This window comes from Sparus aurata, chromosome 13 (assembly GCF_900880675.1).
Source record: "Sparus aurata chromosome 13, fSpaAur1.1, whole genome shotgun sequence".
Taxonomy (NCBI): Eukaryota; Metazoa; Chordata; class Actinopteri; order Spariformes; family Sparidae; genus Sparus; species Sparus aurata.
Genome location: NC_044199.1, coordinates 24203699 through 24225963, shown reverse-complemented (window position 1 = coordinate 24225963; position 22265 = coordinate 24203699). Strand labels below are relative to the sequence as shown.

The window sequence follows — 22265 nt, the reverse complement described above, 5'->3', positions numbered from 1 at the left end:
CATGGTCTAAATCACCGTGAAACTGTGTTAGACTCCCTCTCGAGAGATCAAGTTAGCAGACCGCTAATTTACGGAGTTTTATCAACCTCAGAAACGACCGCACAACAACAATACATTGCAGTAAATGGGTCCAAATATAAACTTCCACCAAAAAGCCACAAATAATGCTCAGAACGGCACCAAACTTCAGCAACAGTACAAATAGGGTCTCAGCACATAGTCCGGGGCATCTAACCTCCGCTAGCTTAGCTAGGGAAGCTATTGGGTAGCTAAAAACAGATTTCAACTCTCCTCCATCAGCTTCCGGGTCAGGGAAGTCCCAACGCGATGATTACCGAGTGCGATTAGAAATGCTCAATTCCGTTCTTTTCCCTGTCCGTTCTTGATAATAACTGTTATAAACTAGCAGGTAAGACACATATGAACTTTGATTGCTTTTCCATGGAGTCATAATCATACATTTTCATCCATGAGCCGCGGAACGCTACTGCACTCGGTAATCGAGTCGTCAACAGGAAGCTGCTGCAGAAGAGTTGTAAGTTTTGTCAGCTTTTCAGTAGAAATCCAGCTAAGCTAGCGGAGGTTAGATGCCCCGGACTATGTGCTGAGACCCTATTTGTACTGTTGCTGAAGTTTGGTGCTGTTCTGAGCATTATTTGTGGCTTTTTGGTGGCAGTTTATATTTGGACCCATTAACTGCAATGTATTGTTGTCGTGCGGTCGTTTCTGAGGTTGATAAAACTAAATTAGCGGTCTGCTAACTTGATCTCCCGAGAGGGAGTCTAACACAGTTTCACGGTAATTTAGACCATGGATTAAATTTACACCGGAATATCCCTTTAATGGTGACGGAGAGGAAAAGGAGTGCTGTTTGGAGTTATTTCACAGTTTCAGACCGATAAAATGCTACCTGTGACGTATGCAGGAAAGCAATACGTTTATGTGGTAACACCACTAACTTGCATTTTAATGCAACACACCCAAAAGTTAATGCTGAGCTGCAAAGCAAACGGAGGGAGGAGGAGGAGGAGGAGGTGGGAGCTCCCCAAACCCGAACCAGATCCCTGGCACAGAGACAGACGTCACTGTCAGAGGCCTTTCAACAGAAACCTCAACAATATCCAGGTAGCAATTTCTAGAAATTAAAGTTATTTCCAGCATTAATTAATGTTGTTAGTGTAACTGGTAGTCAACGATGTAATCATTAGCAGAGTGCTTAAACTATTATCATATATTCAGACAGTTGAAATAAATCTTAATTGTTTTACTGGAACTCAAAAATATATGCTTATATTTAGATATATAGCCTACCTCATACCTGAAGTATGAATATGGCAGAGTATAATTACCCTTTTGTAGCTGAAGGAACATTAGTATTCCTATTTAGGCTTCATGCAGATAGGTTATAAATTTAATTATGTTAATGTTATTTTCTTATTGGCTAAAATCTTTGTCCTGTGTTTTATTATTATCATAATCATGATCAAGACAATAAAGGCAAAAGTACAAAATCATTCAATGATCGTAATTTTCAAAGAAAATCAGTATCGGTATCGGCAATACTGGCACTGTAATTACTTGGTATCGGATCGATAACAAAATTTGCAGTATCGTCCACCCCTACTTGCAATGGCTTGGGCTAGATTGGCTGTGTCTTGACTTGTTATTTCAGGAGGTGTCTGAGGTTGGAATGACACAGCCTGTGGGTTTAGTGAATAGCTAGACTCCACCTTTTGGTGCACAGAGAGTATCTCAGCAGGCTCACCCTCTTCTCCATGATTCTGCACACTGCCTTCAAGATTTTTATAGGCTCTCACCTGGGCTGCTGCCACTTCCACCTCATTTTCAGCTTCTAGCTCTCTTAACCTCAACTTCTCTTCTTCTCGTTTTAAGTGCATTTCAGCCTCCTTCTGTTTTATTTCTGCCAACATTTTTGCTTCACTCTGTTTCCATTCATTTTCCATTTTGCACAATTGTGTTTGTTGAGCTTGAATCTTTTGCATTGCCTTTGCCTTTTCCAGTTTTACTGCAAGCTCTGCTTCAGCCTCGGCTCGTTTGCTAGAGACTGTGGGGTAGAGTTGTCACGATACCAAAATGAGTAACCACGATACTATACCAGACAAAGTATCACGGTTCCGGGTATTATCGCGATACTGCAGCCTTTTTTTATTATCATTATTTATATTTGTATTTGTACAAGTTATAAATACTTATTAATTACTTATAATGTTGTTTGGTGCATGATAAACATAATGCTAGTGAAGCATGAATTAGACTGAAACAAATATTTTTATGAATAACATTTATTAAAAAGTTAAAATAAAAAAAATAAAAAGGTATGGTCTTGGCCATGGGTTGCTTCCCTTTTGGGTTGGATGGCTCTCTCTAAAATAAGGAGTGGGAAATACATAACAAATTAGCCTAATGGTCCTAATGGTTTTAGTTCATAACTGGGTCAATAAGAGTACATGAACAAAAGCATACGAGCAATAAAAAACAAATAAATGAAGTTAGAATTTATATGGTTGAAATCATATAATCATTTAGTTTCCTTTGCACATTATTTATGTTTAACTAATATAAATAATCAACTTAGGATAACAAATCCTCTGTCTTTTAAAAATATCTATTTGACAATAATATAACATAATAAACCATAGAGGACAAAATACAATAAACAGGAACTGATTCCCTGTGAAAACTATATTTTTATGCATTTTTAGGTGCTTTATACTTTGACATCCTTTAACTCTTCATTCCTCAGCCTGTACACGGAGCATATAGACTAATATTAGCCAATGAGAAAATAAACAGGGCATACTAACCTGGTATTCGACATATAAATCTGGGTGACGACCCTGCAGGTGTTTATGAGGTTGGATGTGTTCCCTCCTTTGGCTCCTATAGCTTGGTGGCAGCGCCTGCACAGTGGACGGCCTCGTCTATTGCTTTACCGTCTGTGCCTTGTTTAAAGCTAAAATAGTTCCAAATGTGACTTTTGGAGTTTGTTTTTTTGAGCAAAATTAGTGGTGCCACTGAGACGCCGCCGCGGCAGACTCGCCGCTCGGGCCTGGTGCTTCTGCCATGGTGAGTGTGTTGTCTCGTGTTAGTGACTGTAAGCTCGCATCTGGGTGAGACAGAACTTTAGCTGGTTGTTTGTTTTGAAGCGAATTTCTATCGAAGCGGAGCTGTCTTCATGGAGTTCGTTCTTGCCGGCAGAAACACACAAACAGCCAATCAGCTAACAGACCCAGCGTGCGGAAACAGCCTATCATATCCCCGGACATCACCAGTAACAGGCAAACAGCCAATCATTCAGCAGCTGTGTAGTTCAGTTGCAGTATTTAGCATGTGGGTTTGTTTACAAGGGAGTAGCATGCAGTGAGAAGCCGGGAGGAGAGTAGAGGCGGCCGCTATGTAGCGGAAATTGGCACCGGTAGTATAGTAATCTACGGTAGTACCGTTGTGTAGAATTTCTAGTATAGTAGGAACCGTTCGGATTTGGCACCGCGGGGTACCGTGGGTACCGCGGGTATCGTGCAACTCTACTGTGGGGAGAGCCGAATGGATTGAGTATGTCTCTGTTTTCTGCTTTGCCTTTCCCAGTTTTAGTGAAGGCTCTGCTTTGGCCTCAGCTTGTTTGGATTGAGTAGAGGAATGGACTGAGGACGCCTCTGAGTTTACTATCTCCGTGTTGGTATATCCAAAAATGGAGCTATGATATTTTTTGTTTAGTGTCTCCCTCACCCGCTCTTTCTCCAATTCATCATTAAACGCCTCTTCAATGGTTTATTTTCTTTTACACACAAGGTCACAGATCTCAGCTGTGAGGGAGATGCAGGCATCCATTTTCTTAGTTATTTTCTGGGATGGAAACGCAGTTGCGCCTGATAGGCTCATAAAGTTCACACACTGTGTCATGTTTGGTTTTTACGGTTTGTTGGATGTTATCAAGGTCATCTAGTACACAAAATGCCTTCAGTTTAGTTCTGGAGTCCCTTGCTGTTTGTTTCCAAGAGTTGTATGCCTTACTGAAGTTTTTCTCATGTTGTTTAGCCTTCTCTTCCCACAACTCTCGGCCCTTGTCTGTTAAAGTTCTTTCACGGGAGCTGGACCTGGATAGTTGACCCTTGATGTTATCCACCCCTTGTGATTTAAGTGACAAGGCCAGTACAAGGCCATCCACTGGCTCAAACAGATGGAACACAGAAAGAGGACGAGGTGACAGCCCAAAACAATCTACTGTTCTTTACACTACTATTTAAGTATATAGTCATGTCATACATTGTAAGAAAGCTTAGATTCTAAGGATCTATTCATGCAATAGCAAACATGCAAACTATTTCAAGATGAAACCACATCAGCAAGTTACAATCAACAAACAGAAAAACAAACTACATGTAAAATTTTTTGCCAACTCACCAAGAAATGAGAAGTGAGCTTACATGGCCGTCCTAGAGCCTACAACAGCCAATGAGTATCTTCTTTCTCCTCTCTCCTGAGCCACTTACACACCAGCCTGTGGAGGATTTATACATCATGTGCCACTGAGGTTTCAAATCCAGTGATATACAGTTTATATCAGTTTGTAAAACTCTAAACTTGGTCGTTATGCAAGCGTATGTAGTGTAGTATTTTGCTCTTTGAGTACATGTTCACTCCACCTCAGCACTTGTTTTTGACTATTTTATGTATAAGTTAGTGTAAATTAGGAAATAAAGAACTATGAGTTTCTGCCCTTGTAACTTGTATCAGGCAGGGGTAATTTATTTAATTACAAAATGGCATTTCTTTTGCTAGGCATCTGGATATTTCCTCAGGAAAACATGTGTTAAGTGTTCATTTTAAGGCATATTGTTGTCTTATTTGAACTTGAAACCAGGACTTTTTATTTATCTCCTGTAGCAACAAACAGGACCCAGCTTTTCAGCAACTACTATACTACAAAAGGATTTTATCTACAAACTTTGTGGCTGACAATACTAGTGTTACGTCCCAACAGCACTGGGGCTGTAACACTAGCATAAATGTTTCTTTGCACTGCAAGTGCTGATACTTCTCTCACACAACCCATACAGTATTGTCATTACAATAAACAAATGTGTAAATTGCTTGGATATGTTTTTTGTTTTGTGTGCCTATATCTAATTATTATGTGTTGATTCGGTCTGATTAGATCATTGGTCATTAAAGGAATAGTTAGTGTTTTTTGAAGTGGGGTCATATAAAGTACATATCTATAGTTGATCTGTTCCCTACCGTAATCACCGATCAGCGCAGCCTCAGTTTGGAGAAGCAGAGAACCGCTCCAGCCCAGACGCTCAGCTTTGTACTGCAGTGAACGGGATCCAGAGAAAAAGCTCACCTAAAAAAATCTATAACAGTTCAAGTGTACGTTGTATAGAGAAAAATTCACACCGCTTTACATCGCCGTCAGACGGCCCTTTCTTTTGGCACTACATTTTCTCAACCACAGAACCTCCGTATCCCTACACATTAGCGCAACTGGGCAACAGATGATCTGCGAGCGGCGAAATACAGAGCGAGAACCAGCTGCTGGATGAGAGGTACGGAGCCCTGGAGGTGACATGGATGGGGTTTTTTTTAATCTTGTGAGTGCGTCTTACTATCTCGCACGCGGCAGTTACTATCTCGCACGCGCATTTTACTGTATCTCGCCCGCGCAACTTACTGTATCTCGCGCGCCCGACTTACTATCTCGCACGCGCGTCTTACTGTATCTCGCACGCGCGACTTAGTATCTCGCACGTGCGAGATATTAATTCAAGCGCATTTTGACGTAATTAAACAGTGCAGTCGGTTACATGCAGGCTTATTATCATGGATCGAGACCATCTCAGAATTTTAATTGATTAATTAATCAATTAAAGTTAATAAAGTGTCTTATTGTTATTGTGTAACGGTAAGAGGTACATGTAACAGGTATTGTGATGATCCACGATGAGTGTACAGGTGTTTTAATAGCTATTTTAATAGCTGTTTTAATGGCTATTATGCTAGCCATGATTGAGGAGTTATCAAGGTAATAGTAGTTTGGTTATAATTAATTTATGAAATAACGTTGCAGCAATCACAACTGGCAATCAGGACAAACAATTAACAATGGATGCAGGTGCATATAGTATAATTTTCATGTGAAAGTTGTGACAGAAAAGCTACATTTACTAAAATACCTTCAGTTTTCCACAACATTCTCACACAGACCACATTCTCTCGGCTTTCACAGTACACTAAACACGTTTGTTGTTTTCTGTTATTATATAAAACAGATATACTATTGCTCTTTATATCACAAGGGGGCGCTGTTGTATAAGACAGGTCATAGTTAACACGCTGCATGTAGAGAGGTCAGAGTGCAACAACATGGCGACTACGTACGATACGACGCTGCTCCTGAGAACAATGTTACAGTATAAGTTGTTGAAGTAAACGGCACTTGTTCATGATTCCAGCGTCCCATCATTGTTGAGTTAACACCACAACGTTCACTTCATTCAATAATTTGAGCCAGAGTGCCACTGCATCTTACTTACTATCTCACGAGTGCGAGTTATTAGGCGAGTTCAAGATCAAGCAGCGCTGCCTAAATCGTGATGCATGCCGGTTAAAATGTGTCCACGATGACCTGGATGTGAGTGGCTTCTGCGCCGCATCCGATGTCACATGACCTTAAGTTAACGCGGGAGCAAGGCTGCTGCGGAGCAGTTGCGCAGTTGCTCTCCAGGTACTGCGCGATCCTAGACCCACCTTCATGACGTCAGGACTTTGCCCTAATTGGCTCTCATCTACACTGACGTATATGACGTGTGTTTCGATGAATTTCCATATCCATAAGCCCTGTGCCTCTTTTCTACTCAAATATCAAATACTTTCAGATCAGTAGCAGCCGTGTGGCCGCACCTATGGGACAGTCACCATGAAAAAACCTATAAAATCCTTCATCTAACGCAACAACCCTGAAAGATGTCGTCAATAAACTGCTCAGTTCTGTCAGCTTAGTGTGATGATGAAGAAGTGGTTAACTGCTGTGTCCAGTCTTATCTGTACTATCCACTCTTATTAATTAACCCTTTCTGTTCCCTTCACATTAACAATACAAAGAATTATCCTGAGCTATTCTGCGTGTGATGAGATGGTGCAGCGGGACAAGGCATCTGATTCAGTCATTTGTTATGATTACTCTATTTCATTCATTCACTGAAATGTATTTCATTAATTGTGAATAATGTTGCTATAAGAAAATGCATCATCTTATGTGTCTATAGTTATGCTTATTTGTTAAATGTAGTCAGCAAATTCCCCTCAGCTGTGATATAATCATGCACATAAGCACAGTTGTCATCATAATAATTAATAACTGTTGTAATTGTACTGTATTGTTATTGGGCAAGACTTACTATAATGTACCAGATAGACAAAGTTCAATTTATTATAATTTATTTAATGGTGACATTACAAGGAAAACGGAACATGAGCATTTACAGTAAGACAACATTAAGGCTCCTCATCTTCTCTTGATGAGCCACTGCTTGACCATTTTGAAGTGAAGCAATTACAAAATATCCAAATTTGAAGTTGTGATTGTGACAAAGCTGTCACATTCTGTTGTCTCTAAACATGAACTGTCCATATATATATATATACATATATATATATATATATATATATACATATATATATATATATACATATATATATATATATATATATATATATATATATATATATATATATATATATATATATAGGCTTGACACAGGTCTTGATCCCCGGTCGTCTGCATGCAACACGGCAGCAGTTCCACTGCTCTATTCCCTCAGCCCACATGTTTTGGTTGACTACTATTTTGACCATCTCAGATTGAATCATTTCTGAAGGAGATTAATATGAGAAAAAGGCCAGCAAAGTACCCATAGCATCAGGTAAGAAAACTGATCGCCGTCGTTGTTGATTTTCCTCAAACATTAATGGAATTTCAATTTACTCCACTTCTTCGCAAATGAAGAAGGCAAACACCGCAAGCTCAGCCAAGTAACGTCACGTCTATGGGAAGAGAGAGTGTCCGACTTAATAGCAGCGTTTGTAGCCCAGCCCCTGCAGTCACCAGCAGATCTCGCTGATGCAGTCAGGCAGCAGGAAGTCAACTTGAACGCGCCTAATATCTCACACGCGCCAGTTACTATCTCGCGCACGAGATACAGCAAGTAGTGTTGTGTCGGTCGCGAACGTGTCGTTCAAACAAACAAATCTTTTGAGTGAACTAAGTGAACGGAATCACTTCATGAACTGATTCGTTCCTTTCTCAGTTCAGTTGAGCTCAGCCACGAGCATGCCGGCCAGGAGTGGGACTGCCGCGATTCACACAGAGAACTGTGAGGACGTGATTCACGTTCACACTGTGATTCGTTCATGATTCGCGAACCTACTGTGCACAGAAAACTGTCGCTGAGGACGTGATTCTCGTTCACATACTGTGCCGACAGTGGCGCTGTGTCACTCACTCAGGGCAGAGGAGTTGATTCACGTTCAGTAACCGTACTGCTAAAACTAGCGCTGTGTTGCTAACATCCGGGTAGCATCATGTTAATTGATTTTACTGTGCTCAGAGGACACTTTCACCATGTAATAATTTTAATGGATGTATACCACTCAAAGCAGCGCTGCATCTCCCGCGAATAATTGTGTACTATAGTCCGTGAACGCACCGTCCCTCAGTAAGTGAACGTGAACCTCAGGGCTGATTAATGAACTGAATGACGGATCGTTTGGCTGCTTATCAGTTCAGGGAGTTGGAGAGCACTGGACGATTCGGTGAACGAATCTTTTGAAAGAATCATTTTAATAAATGGATTCTAGAGATTCAGTACAGTAAAAAGAACTGCCGTTCCCATCACTAACAGCAAGTCGCACGTGCGTCATAGTAACTGGCGCGTGCGAGATAGTAAGTCGCACGTGCGAGATAGTAAGTCGCACTCGCGAGATAAAAAATAACCCTATCCATGTCACCTCCAGGGCTCCGTACGAGAGATTTACTTTCGATAAAAACGAAATTTAACAGACCGTAGAACCTCCGTATCCGTACGCATTAGCGCAACTGCGTAGGGATACGGAAGTTCTACGGTTGAGAAAATGCAGTGCCAATAGAAAGGGCGGTCTGACGCAGAGCCGGCCCTGGGCATAGGCTGTATAGGCAAATGCTAGGGGCGCCGTCATCCGTGGGGGGGCGCCAAAAACGGGGGGAGAAAAAAAAATAATAATTAAAAAAAATACTGCCATTACTACTATTATTTCGAAATATTATATAAGCCCATAGCAACATAACTTAATAGCAAAGACTATTAAATAACGGAGATGCCTTTTTTCTGGGTTCTGGCTCGTTGCACTGTACCTGTCCTCTGTGAGGGGGCGGGTCGAGAGACGGGCTGCCTGAATCTGACTGCAACGAGACCCCAATACCAAGAGAGAGATTTACTGATACTGTAGCGGAACCACAAGGTCCAAAAGACTGAAACCATCTGGCAACCATTGAAGGAAAAGCAGAGGAAGAAGAGGAAGAAAAAAGTGAAGAAGATAGAGGTACAGTAAGGTCAATGTGATGAAGTAAATGACAATAGTTTAATCTGCACCGGTAACAACATCTTTGTTGGAGCAGAGTGTAAGCTTGCTAGTTTACTTCGGACGATAGCAGTATTGTTTAATAATCAATAAATAGCTGAGTCAACATGTGTTAATGTTACTCCACCTTAAATTCATCAGGGACGTTTGGAAAGTTTAACGTTAGGCCTGTTCAGGTGTTATTTTCCAGGTGTCTTTCCTGCTTGTATGTCAGTTAAAATGCTATTAGTTTTCCATCCCCTTTGTAATAGTGTAGTTGTAAGCCTTTGGTTTATTGTGTCACAGTTTATGTTTGTTAAAGTTTACATCAGTTTTAAAGTGCAGTTAAAGTGTATTACTGTTAATACCCCACACCTTAGCTTTCCCATATCAATCATAGGCAAAATATACATATATATATATATATATATATATATATATATATATATATATATATGTATATATGGTTAGACTGAATTGCATTGCAATGACAACAAAGTTGAATGAATCTCATCACATTTTCATTATTAGTCTATATTAGTCTTATGTATAGCACACACCGAGCATCTGTTTTTTTCTATTAAAATCTAACATTCAGTGGTCACATACTCTCTTCTCTTTTCAAGTATTTCAGCACCAGCCCAGTGACAGCATCAGGTGCTCCTGTCCCTCTACCTCAGCACAGCAGAGTGACACAGCATCAGGACTAAAGGCTGCACCAACAGACCTGCTGACTGACCATCTCTTCTAACTGACTACGTAAGATGAGAGCGAGTTCACAGAGGACCAGTTCAAATAAAAAAGCAGTTACACATTTCCCAGAAACAAAGATGTGAGAGTGTCAACATGACTTTTGTAACAGAGTCTTAGTCAATGCTGAAAAAATCAAAAGAAGCTAGCTGATGTACTCAAACATTTTACCTTTTACCATTATGCCTCTTTACGAGAAAACTTAAAGCCATCTAACAGTCTATCTTAATGGAGAGAGGCACTTCTCGTTTCTGCTACTGGAGGATATCTGCAAGTTAGGTCATTAATATTTTCCTCATGATGTTTCAGATGTTTGCATCCTATCTATTAACTACAATGATAATTTTTCCGAATGAAATAATAGCTTGTACTGCTTCTGCTGCTAAATGTTTCCTCCAAAAGAATACAGACTTAATAAGGAAGGACTAAAGGACTGGAAAAATGCAAGCCACTTGCTGAAGGTTCATGAGGATAGCCAGGAGCACAATACCCACCTGGCTACATGGAAGGAGATGGATGTCGTTTTGCAAAGCGGCTGATAATAGATAAGTGAGAGAAGGCACTCACATAATATGTTTACACAATGTCTTATTTATATTGTATTTTTTACTTGTTTCTTTCTTCAGTTTTTATTTGGTGTGATATTTTTGACATAAAAGAAATAAAATCTTGAATACATGCAGTTTTTGTGTGAGTATATGAAAATTGATTGTCAAATTGACTGCGAGGCAAGAGGGAACTGTTATAGATTTTTTTAGGTGAGCCTTGTTGGTTAAATTTAGCTTTTTCTCTGGACCCCGTTCACTGCAGTACAGAGCTGAGCATCTGGGCTGGAGCGGCTCTCTACTTCTCCAAACTGAGGCTGCGCTGATCGGTGATTACGGTAGGGGACAGTTCGACTATAGATATGTACTTTATATGAACTTCAAAAAACACGAACTATACCTTCAGTGTCAGAGATGCATGTCAGTAGTGAACCGTGCAGCACTGGCTATACTACGATAGAAAGTCGGAGGCAAAATCAATTTCTAATGTTGTGAGATATGTTCTATCTCTACATCACTCAGAAAGTAATGACTATCCCGAGCAGCCTTCGAACAGTTAGCATTCTACTGACCTTTTCTGTTTGTGTGATATTTTGGCGCTGAGCACATGATGCACATGTTGAAGGAGTGGTGCAACAGGTGCAGGATATATTTAAATGAGGCAGTGAGTTAAGGCAAGTTGTTAGTATTTGGGCGAAAAATAGATTCTTTTTTTTTTATTTCTAATTTTACTTGTGTAATTTTCTTTTGTACATATTGTACGGGTGCTGTCCGAGGCTGCCGTAGAACACACATTTCATGGCAACTGCATCACTGCAATTGTTTTGCATATGAGAAATATAGAACTTATCAATTAACTATAAAACAACCATTATAGAGCATCCTGACTGGAAACATCAGCAACTGGCATGGTTCCTCACGGCCCAGGACAGTAGGGCTCTACAGTGGGTGATTAAAACCACCAAAACATCACTAGTGCCATCTGCAGATCATTACAGACATTGGTGAGGTAAGACGTCTGCACAGAGCCCTAAGACAACACCCACCCAGTCACAGTCTGTTCACCCTGCTGCTGTCTGACAGAAGATGCAGAAGTATCTGCTGCTGCACCACCAGACTACAGAGCAGCTTCTTTCCCCAGACTGTGGAATTTATAGATTAAATTAAAAAGATAGTTGTGCATTTCTTGATAAAGGATTCAAACTTAGTTTAATTTTCTGAAACCCTAGTGTTGAAAAAAAAAAGGAATAAATGTAACTTGTACTTCAATAGATTTAGCACCCAAGCCTATATCTCCTAGGTCCATCATTTGTGAGATTTAGTTACCAATAGATATTAATTAGTTAAACTTTTAAGTTAACCAAACTGTCATTAGAGGTGACATATTATGCTCATTTTCAGGTTCAAAGTTTTATTTTGGGTTACTCATAGAATAGGTTTACATACTGTAATGCTGAAATTACCCTTCTCATTCTGTCCAGTGCATAGCTGTATAGATGCCAGGCACAAGTGTGTCCAGCCTGCAGGACATCACAGTCTACACTGTTGATCAGTGTCCAAGAAAGGAATAATAAAGGGGGGAACAAGGCTTTTATTCCGGCTTTCATCCTCAGCCTCTTGGTAATTCTACCTCAGTCAGCAGTGCCAGGATCACTCTGTGGGCTGCTGCAGCTGGTAAGCTGATAGCCCCTCTGGATCGTACCTATTGTAACATGCAGTATATCCCCTTTGTTTTGGGCTTTCTTGTGTGTCACACTGCAGGGGTTTAACTCAATCTGTGGTTGTCCTTTGTCCTTGAAGGAAGTATTGCTATTTAATATTTACTATGAGTGAATTGTCCTCCAATCCACTTTGGTTTAATCTCCTGAATTGTGTATTTATTTTGTCCCCCTTTGATTATCATCAGCTTCTCAATTACAATAGACAGTCTTTACTATGTCTTCTGTCTGGTATGATGTGGCTCATATAGCCTACCATATTCTATTTAATGCATTGTATGTGTGTCCTATAACATAATTGATTAGCAAGTTGCTTCATCAGATGTCATGTATGTGAAATGTGTGTCTGTGTGTGTAAAACATTGAGCTTTGCTGTAAGATTAAATGAAAATTAATGAAAATTTTAATCTTCGACTGGTCTGTCACTTTACAGTTCTGCTGGGTGTGTTGACAACATGGGGCCAGACAGAGATGAAGAAAGTTGTTGGAGACAATGCCACACTGCCCTGCCACCATCAATTTTGGGTGGGTGATGACCCTACACTGGATATTGAGTGGCTGCTACTCAAGCCAACCAACAGGCAAAGAGTGGTGAGTGTCCTTGCATGAGGTTAAGGGCCCTATATGCAGGCTGAAGTCCATGGCACAAGTGCATTTAAGGCACATCTAACACCCTTTTGCAAGTGAAATGTCACATAATATGGGTGCAAAGTAAGGCGCAAAGGGTTTCATTAAGTCTCTTATTTAGTCATAGGTGTGTTTTGGACACAAACTGAATAAAAGCAATCTGTGTCATCTTCCAATACCTTTAAAAGCTGGGTGCGCCTGCAGCTGTTCAATTTCTTTGTTGAAAGGACAGGGATGTGATCTAGAGGCTGACATTTGTTCGGGAATCCCACGGGTCACGGAAGTTCTACGGTTGACTTCCCGCGGGATGGGAGTCAACTTTACTTTTAATCAAGTGATTGGGACGGTACAGGATCAAAAGTTAACGGGAGCAGACGGGAGCGGGAACTAGGGTTGGGCGGATCGAATCCAAATATTGATAATATTGATACCAGCGTTGGTATTGATATTTAGTTGCTACCAGTGTAATGAGATCAATACTTTAGTTTCACTTTCTCTCCCTTATGCACTGCGGCGGTTTGATACATTCCTATTGAAACCTGTATTTAAATGAATACATTAGCTGGAATTTAAATAGATCCTAATCGAAAAAGAAAAAAAATGGGAGCGGGATGGGAGCGGGAGTCATTTTTCAAGGAGTGGGATGGGACAGGAATCTTTTTAACTCTTGCCCGGGATTGGGACGAGACAAGACTTTTTTCTGTGGGAGCGGGACGGGACAGGAGTGAAAATCCACTCCCGTGTCACCATCCAAAGTGATCCTTTGCTGTCTCCTAGTCATCGGTCCCATCAACAACTCTGTTTGACTGTATAGAGGCATGTGCACCAATCTTTAACTGAGGAGGTGGAGAGTCGTGGCAGGTCCCTCAGTGTGTAGCGCTGATGCGCTACCAAAATCTGGCTCGGAAAAATTATCATTGTAGTTAATAGATAGGATGCAAACATCTGAAACATCATGAGGAAAATATTAATGACCTAACTTGCAGATATCCTCCAGTAGCAGAAACGAGAAGTGCCTCTCTCCATTAAGATAGACTGTTAGATGGCTTTAAGTTTTCTCGTAAAGAGGCATAATGGTAAAAGGTAAAATGCAAAGCACAATTGTGGTCTTTATTTCCTTCAATACAGACACCATGAGACACACCAAACTTGGGCTATTTAAATAAAATTGATTTGACCACAATCATATATAAATCATGAAATTGTATATAAAACTAACATCATACAACCACACTATATGGATCATGGGGAAAAGACGATGCAAGTGTTCTAAAAAAGATTATGTGGGCCATTCTAAAGATAACACACTGACCATACAACTGGGGGTTAAACATTTTTATAGTAATACTTTTTATACTGTATGTACTTCACCATGAAGAGAAAGACAGATGAAAAGAGGTGGGTGTGGACAACCAATAAAATAATGAAAGTACATGGGAAAGTGGCTTGAGAAATGCACATGGAATATGTATGCCGAAAAAAGCAACCAAGTCTTTGTGATTGAATATGAGTCAAACCTTCGTGTAAATGCATAATTACGACGAAAGAGGCACTTTTAAGATTTACCATAGTTTCGTTTTAGGGCAAGTACATTTTCAATGGAGTGCAGGGGCACTCTTATGCTAGCATCAAAATCGCTATTTTTAAAACACTAAGAAGGCTCAATACAACATGAAACTTTGCTCGTAGTGTCACCAGGGTCTCTACACATGAACACGAGCATTGCGAACATTGTTTGTGTATGCAGAGTTTACTAAAAAGAGGGTTTTTGAACTACTCACCGTAGGAGCTGGATCTCCTGTGCGTTGCCGTCATGGCAGACAAAAAGTGTCGATCCCCGAGTGCGACAGGTAGGAGGTCCACCATTACTCTCCTGTCTGTTAGGTCGCACTCGGGGATCGACACTTTTTGTCTGCCATGATGGCAAAACGAGCAAAGTTTCATGTTGTATCAAGCCTTCTTAGTGTTTTAAAAATAGAGATTTTGATGCTAGCATAAGAGTGCCTCTGCACTCCATTGAAAATTAGCTTAAACGAAAACGAAACTACGGTAAATCTTATAAGTGCCTCTTTCGTCGTAATTATGCATTTACATGAAGGTTTGACTCATATTCAATCACAAATAAAGCCTCGGTTGCTTTTTGGCGAGAGTTTCACTTTAAATAAGATTTATATCATATTGGGAATAGTAAGTACACTAGTATGCACTGATTGTAGTATAATGGAAAATGTCAAACACAACATAATACACTGTGTCAAATAGGGGTGAGGTTACAACTAGGGATGCACCAAATAATCAGCCAACTAATATTTTTAACCCTAACCCTAACACGATAATAGCAAAAAACAACACATTTGGTAATCAAATTAGTGACAAGGCGCAAATTTTTGACTGAATGTGTATGACAACTTAATGTGCCCATGGCGCCGATGACACTCCTACTCATTACAAAGACAGCAGCGACTCAAACTGTGGGATTTAGAAAATAGACATGAGTTGAATTTCCCATATTCACCACAAAAAGGGCCGGACGGACCCAATGACCAGCGTCAAAGATGTCAGCCGTATGGCAGTATTTCATAGTTTCTGAAAACAGTGTGGGAGAGAGCCCTAAATATTTTTGAAAGCATGTATGATGAATGAAGAATAATGAGTACAAGAACACATACCTCACGTTCACTCTAAAAATGTGAACTGTAGACCAAATTATTTTTGCATGCAGTTTAAATGGTCAAGTAAGCAATTTTTGTTCATAGGTTAAAGTTCATATGAAGCATCATAGCTACCATATCTCCAGATGTTTGTCTTTGAGTAGAATCATCAGCTTAAAATGAAGGCATCTGTTGCTTAGTTTACTGGTGATTCAGGAAACTTTAAACTCTCTCTCAATTTAAGTGTTTCTATAGTTCTGAGATGCAGCAATTAATTATAAGACTCATAAGCATGAAGATAATTGTCACTGAATGGGGCCATGTTTTGTCATCATCCTGATCATGCTGTGTTTACATTCATAATCGTGAACAATAAAAAATAAAATGTATACATTACCTTACATGTTTTGTCTGGCCTTCTGTGCATATACAGTAAAATAAATTAAAATATCATTGCTGGTTTTCATATAGAATTTCCATCTTGTTGCACTTACTGTATGAATCGAAATTTGTTTATCTCACAATCTTACACCTTGACTTTACTTTCCCCACCAGGTGATCACCTACTTTGCTGGACGGGTGTTTGACCCAAATGAAGCAGAGCATGGCCGTGTCACCTTTGCTGGAGAGTACTTAAAAGGTGATGCCTCCCTGCTGATCAGTGACTTGTCTCTGACAGACTCAGGAGAGTACAGCTGCAAAGTCAAGACTGGTGCACAGTACCATTGGAGCACCATCAGCCTTATAGTGCTGGGTAAGTGGCAGACAGCACTTAAGTAAAAAAAAAAAAAAACACACGCGCACACACACTCACAACACACACACAGAGAAAGAGCACTCACGAGAACACTGTACAACTGTAGGTGTCATGAAACCCCAAAGCTCTAATTCAGAGTTCAGGTTATTTTTGTGTGTGTTAAAGTAGATAAAATAGGATAAATATGTAAATGTGAATATGTAGCTAGGTATGCATGTATATGGATAAAGAACACATCTTTTTGTATTTCTACACATCAATGGTAAAAGCTCATTGATCATATGATATGCTCACTATGCAGTTCTTTAGAAAGGTCAGAGTGCAGAGCTTGTGCAGTATTAAATAAAAATATGTATAGCTTCTCGATCAGCTTACTCTCATGGCTCACACAATCTGTTGGTATTAAATCTGTAAATTATGCAAGCACATCTATAATGCATACATTTCCGTAAAAACACTGCATTACTATCCAATACATCACAGGCATAAACAAACCTCTGCAGACTGTAGTACAACTTTTTAAATTATTTATTGCGTCCTCTTCCAGTCTATTGAAGCTACTCCTTTTCCCACAGGCAGCTGGACCTTCACACTTTTAACATCTAGTCAGTTCTGACAGCGGTGCAATTCCACCTCCTGCTGCACTACAATGATTCTCTGGTCTTACATACCGATTGCTCACCAGTTTTCTCAAGATTTCCAGCAACACATTAGGGGCTCTATCTTAACGATCTGAAATGCAAGTATCAAACGCAAAACGCAAGTAGCTTTGTGGGCGGATCTCAGGCGCTGTTGCTATTATGCCGGCGGGATAAATGACTCTTGCGCCCGACGCAAATCTAAAATGGGTTGGTCTGAAGTAGCTACGTTACTCATAGGTGTGGTTTGGGCGTAACGTGCAATACACCATTCAGAGCGTCATCTCACATTCCCTTTAAAAGCAGGCGCGCTTGTTCCTTGGCGGATTGCTATTATAATGGCGAATTTGCCAGGCGCACGCCAGGAGCGGTTCACAGCCGAGGAGACCGACGTTCTCAGGGCCGTAAAAGACCGAGAAGTGGCATTGTATGGGAATGGGAGAAATCCATCCAAATTAGCTTTGGTTAAACAGGCGTGGGAGGAAATTGCCACAATTGTTTCTACGGCTGGCATCCCCAGGACATCGCACCTGGCCTCGGGAGCAGTGCGCACGGGCCGAGCAGTGCGCAAGGGCCAGCTGAGGAGGGAGCAGCGCAAACACCAAGGTGCAGAGGATCCAGACCCACTACAAGCCGTGGCAGCATTGTTAGACCGGACCGCACTGTCCGGGATGCGGCAAGGTATGCCTCAAGTCTCCAAACGCACCACCTGCTCCTGTTGTGCCCCTTCCTCCTCCTCCCCAACTCCATCTCCGTCCACCCGCTCCACTAGGAGCACATCGCGCATTGCCACTCCCGGACCCTCACGGCTATGACGGGCGCGTCGCATATCAGAGGGAAAAAGAATTAGTTCTTCTGTTTTAATCTTTTCAACTTTTTTTGTATGGTTTGCAAAAATGGGAACTGCTTCCTTGTAGATGAGAGAAGCAAAGTGTATGCACGTTGAGCACACGCTCCATTATGGCCAAGCATGCGCCCTTAAAATAGCATCTGAATAAGCGCCACTGACTTTAGACTAGGTTTTTCCTGGGCTCTTGCGGAATTGTTTTCTGAAACAGCAAAATAGCACCAGTGAACGTTTGCGCCGGAACACGCCTCCTCTTTTCGCTGAACCGCCCCGGGAGCGCAAATTCATTCCCTAATTTAAGGATGTGCGTCTGTGGAGGGAAATTTCCAATGTGCGTCGAATGCAAAATAGGAATTATACAAGCGCCAGTGTACAAAGTCAATTGCGCTTAGTGCAAGATAGAGCCCTAGATGTCAAGTGTATTTGTGGCTCACTATGTTTTACTATCCTCGTCCTCCTTTCTCGGGATGCCAACGTCGTTGACTAAGGACCGGTGTCCACAGAGCTTTTTTTTCTGAATGCGAGCGTCTTTTTTCAGTTGTTTCTAATGGGGAGAGAGAAATTAGCTGGAAGTTACTGATGAATGATGGCTGCAAGCAGGACTCAGACCCCAGTCTCCTGTGTGAAAGTCCTTTGTTTAACCAATTTATCCACAGGTTGCCCATTCCTAAATCACTTTCAACCGAATATATTGGAAAAAAATTGATGCAATAAATTCCGAAATATTCTGCTTCAATACTTTTTGTTGGCATTTGGCCAATCAAAATAACATGTTCACTGTGGCAAAAGCAGTTTGCTTTCAGATTTTTCCACACACCTGATGGCGTGGTCTAGCAGTAATCTAATAGCATGAGAAATTACATTTATACAACTGCAATAACAAACAAGAAAACAGATCTTACACTATAATAGGTTGTTCCAGTACCACTGTAAATAAAGTCAGCCGCTCAGACAAGTGCTGCACACACAGTTTTTTCTTTTTCCATAATACTTTCATGCAGTACTGTTGAAAAACAAAAAGCTGAAGCATAGAACTGATGAGAAATGCTATGGTAGCTTAATAATCATTAAATATGCTCTGACACTCTCTCACACACGTCAAATACTGTAGCCTATGATACAGTAAGAACAGCTGATTTCAGCTGAAGAAATGCTTCAGCTTCCATCATCAGCGTCATCGTCAGCGTTACAATGTGGCCCAGCGTTCATTACGTTGTAGCAGGGGATATTATTTCAGTCATGGATTCTTCTAGGCAAGACCCTCGTCAGATGCGATAAAGTGATCATTTGCAACTTTAACCAGTGCTGTTTCGGTGCTATAATGCCCTAAAACCTGGAAATTTTTATATAAACTATTGTTATGTAGAAAGTCACACAGCTGACTAGTAACTGTTTTCTCAAGGATCTTGGAGAAAAAGGGAAGGTTAGAAATGGGTCCAGTTGGTTACAACTTCAAGTGTCTGCTTTTTAAGAAGCAGTTTGATTACACCACTGTGTACATATCCTGATGATAGAGTCAGATTGATCATGTCGAGTATAGAAGTGGCAAGTAAAGTTACAGCTTCTTTAAGCAATTAAGTTGGGACTGGATCTAACAGACACGTTGGTGGTTTAGATGAAGAAATTATTGAAGTTAGCTGCTAAAGGTCAATGGTAGAAAATGCTTCTAGATAAATACCTGGAGGGTTCTCTGTCAGAGATTAAATTGGTACAGTCAGAAGGTGATGAATTTTGTCTCTAATATGCAGAATTGTATTATTAAAGAAGCTCATAAAGTCATCAATGCTAAGTGTTGTAGGAATACAATGATCAATAGAGCTATGACTCTCTGTCAGCCTGGCTACAGTGCTGAAAAGAAACCTGGGGTTGTTCTTATACATAAACTTTGCTGTAGTCACAAATACTTAATGTAAGCTGGACTAATCTTGTTTGTTTGAGTGTGTTGTGGCGCATCATGGGCAGTTCACATGCCAATTAAATTAATTTTTTCATCCTAAGTCCTCTAATGGCAATAGGAAGGGTTTAACTGTTTGGGTCCACGCTTCTTGACTAATGGGGTTTTTGAGAGCCTTTGAGACAATTAAGTTAAACAAAAGTGCACAACCACACGTCTGGTGTTTCCATAATTCTCGTAGTTTACTAACTACACAACCTTACAAATACTGAAATAAATTTTGAAAAATAACCCCTTAAATGGTGACTACTGGTGAGATTTTTGAAAATGAGAATCTAAGACATGAGACAAAATAGTGTAGAAGTTGACATTGCAGCTTGAAAATATGTTAACTTTTTTTTACCATTATTTTCTTTATCATTATATATTTTTTATGGAAAAAGAATCTGTTTTAGAAGTCAGTGGGCCACATAACATGGAAGCTATTGAGAAAAAAATCATAATTTCTGCATATTAATATTCATATAAAATAGAGGAAGCACTAAGGTACAATAAAAGAGCTGTGTTTCATTTCTCCAGTTTACTAATACAACCTGCTGCTGGTTTGGAGTCACTGGGTCACATGACATGGAAGATATCGAAAGAACTGCAATTATTTTGTATTAATATTAGGGCCGGGACTCGATTAAAAAAATTAATCGAATTAATCAGAGGCTTTGTAATTAATTAATCGAAATTAATCGCATTTTAATCGCATATTAATATTTGACCTGAGAACAGTGAGAAGCAATTTTTTTCACATGGATTTTAGTATACCATTGAATAATGACTGAATACAGAAGCTTAAGCAACAAAACATTGTTTGGGGTTTTTTTTCAAGACCGACAGACCAGTGCAATTTTTGCCATAAAGTGTAGTAATAGTTTATTTAGGAATACATTTCAGAGATTCAGGTAGCCTATAGGTAGGTAGACCTTCTGTAAACTATAACACTTTGTTTTTTAAGTAAAACACAATACTTTCAAGTACATTCAGAACATTGGAAACCCTGACTATTAGAAAACATCTATCTTCAGAGGCCATAACAGACTTTACCAACAGTTGATCTAAACAAATCAATTTCAGTCCAACTCTCTGTAAATAACCTTGGCCAAAACAATAAACAGTTCAACATAAAGTGCCAGTTGCAACAACAACATAATAAATAGTTGCTTAGCATTTAGGTGATATCTGAGGCTTGATATGCTGCGGTGATACGTGAACTCCTTCTTGCATAATTTGCACACAACCGTGCTCTTATCTACGCTGCCATCCGTCCGCTTTTTAAAACAAAATTTCCCATCCACGGGGCCAACCAGAGCGGTCTCATCTGCTTCTTCGTTCATTGTTGTTGTCTGAAGTCATGAACACAGTGTTGGGCAAGCTACTCGAAAAAAGTAGTGAGCTAAGCTACAAGTTACTCTACATTAAATTAAGCTTCACTACGCCAAAGCTACTCCCCAGAGAAATGTAGCAAGCTAAGCTACAGCAAAATGGCAAAAGTAGCTTAACTACATCAAAGCTATAATTTTTTTATATTGGAACAACTTCATTCCAAGTCAAAGCTATCTCAGTGATCAATAAAATTATCAATCAGACAGATAAGCAATTATTAAACAATAATTTGTGCTTTCACTATTTTGTATATTTTATTATTCAACTATCAATGCACACTTAATTCTAACATCCATGGACAGTCATTCACCTTGCTACCACAGCAATATCCACCTGACTTACACTAATGGACAGTGTCCTACACTGTAGCATATTAACATAATTAAACAGCAAATAGTATATTATAGTTGTAGTTTTCGTTAAGGTTCTCTTGTCTTCTAGTTTCAGCTTTATAATTTATATTTGATATTTGAGTTAGTCTATTTAGTTATTGTATATAATTCAGCCTTTAATTGTATTTGTTTCTTTTACCTACCTCATTGTTTTTGGATTTTGATTTATGTCAAGTGGCTGTAACACTTTAATTTCCCTTTGAGATGAATAAAGTACTCTATCCATCAACCAGTGTCTCATATAACTGGCAGTTTCAAAAGTGATATTTTTATTAGGCCCACTCTGTAGTAGTAGCTATATCTACATGCATTTTAAGCTCATCATTTTGACTAATCACCATACTTTGGTTTTGTAGAAATTGCATTTTTGCTGTATCCTGTGCTGGTTAAAAATTAC

General features: G+C 39.9%; 1 protein-coding gene and 1 long non-coding RNA gene across 4 annotated transcripts in view; one reads left to right on the top strand and one right to left on the bottom strand.

Annotated features, from left to right (window-relative positions):
- Nucleotides 1–4520, bottom strand: part of LOC115594454 (uncharacterized) — a 38622-nt gene extending 34102 nt beyond the window's left edge. The window contains exon 1 of the long non-coding RNA XR_003986490.1: nt 4423–4520. This is a non-coding gene — a long non-coding RNA (uncharacterized LOC115594454). The remainder of the gene's footprint in view (nt 1–4422) is intronic.
- clmpa (CXADR like membrane protein a) overlaps nt 1–22265 on the top strand; it is a 190376-nt gene that overhangs the window by 143821 nt on the left and 24290 nt on the right. Inside the window, exons 1-4 of one of the 3 annotated variants that reach the window (XM_030438535.1) lie at nt 11309–11919; nt 12392–12584; nt 13062–13219; nt 16462–16660. In XM_030438535.1, coding sequence (XP_030294395.1) covers nt 13100–13219; nt 16462–16660 — 319 coding nt within the window. In that variant the 5' untranslated portion in view covers nt 11309–11919; nt 12392–12584; nt 13062–13099. Of the gene's footprint in view, nt 1–11308; nt 11920–12391; nt 12585–13061; nt 13220–16461; nt 16661–22265 lie in introns of those variants that run through there. The other 2 variants (XM_030438534.1, XM_030438533.1) reach the window with 2 other exon arrangements.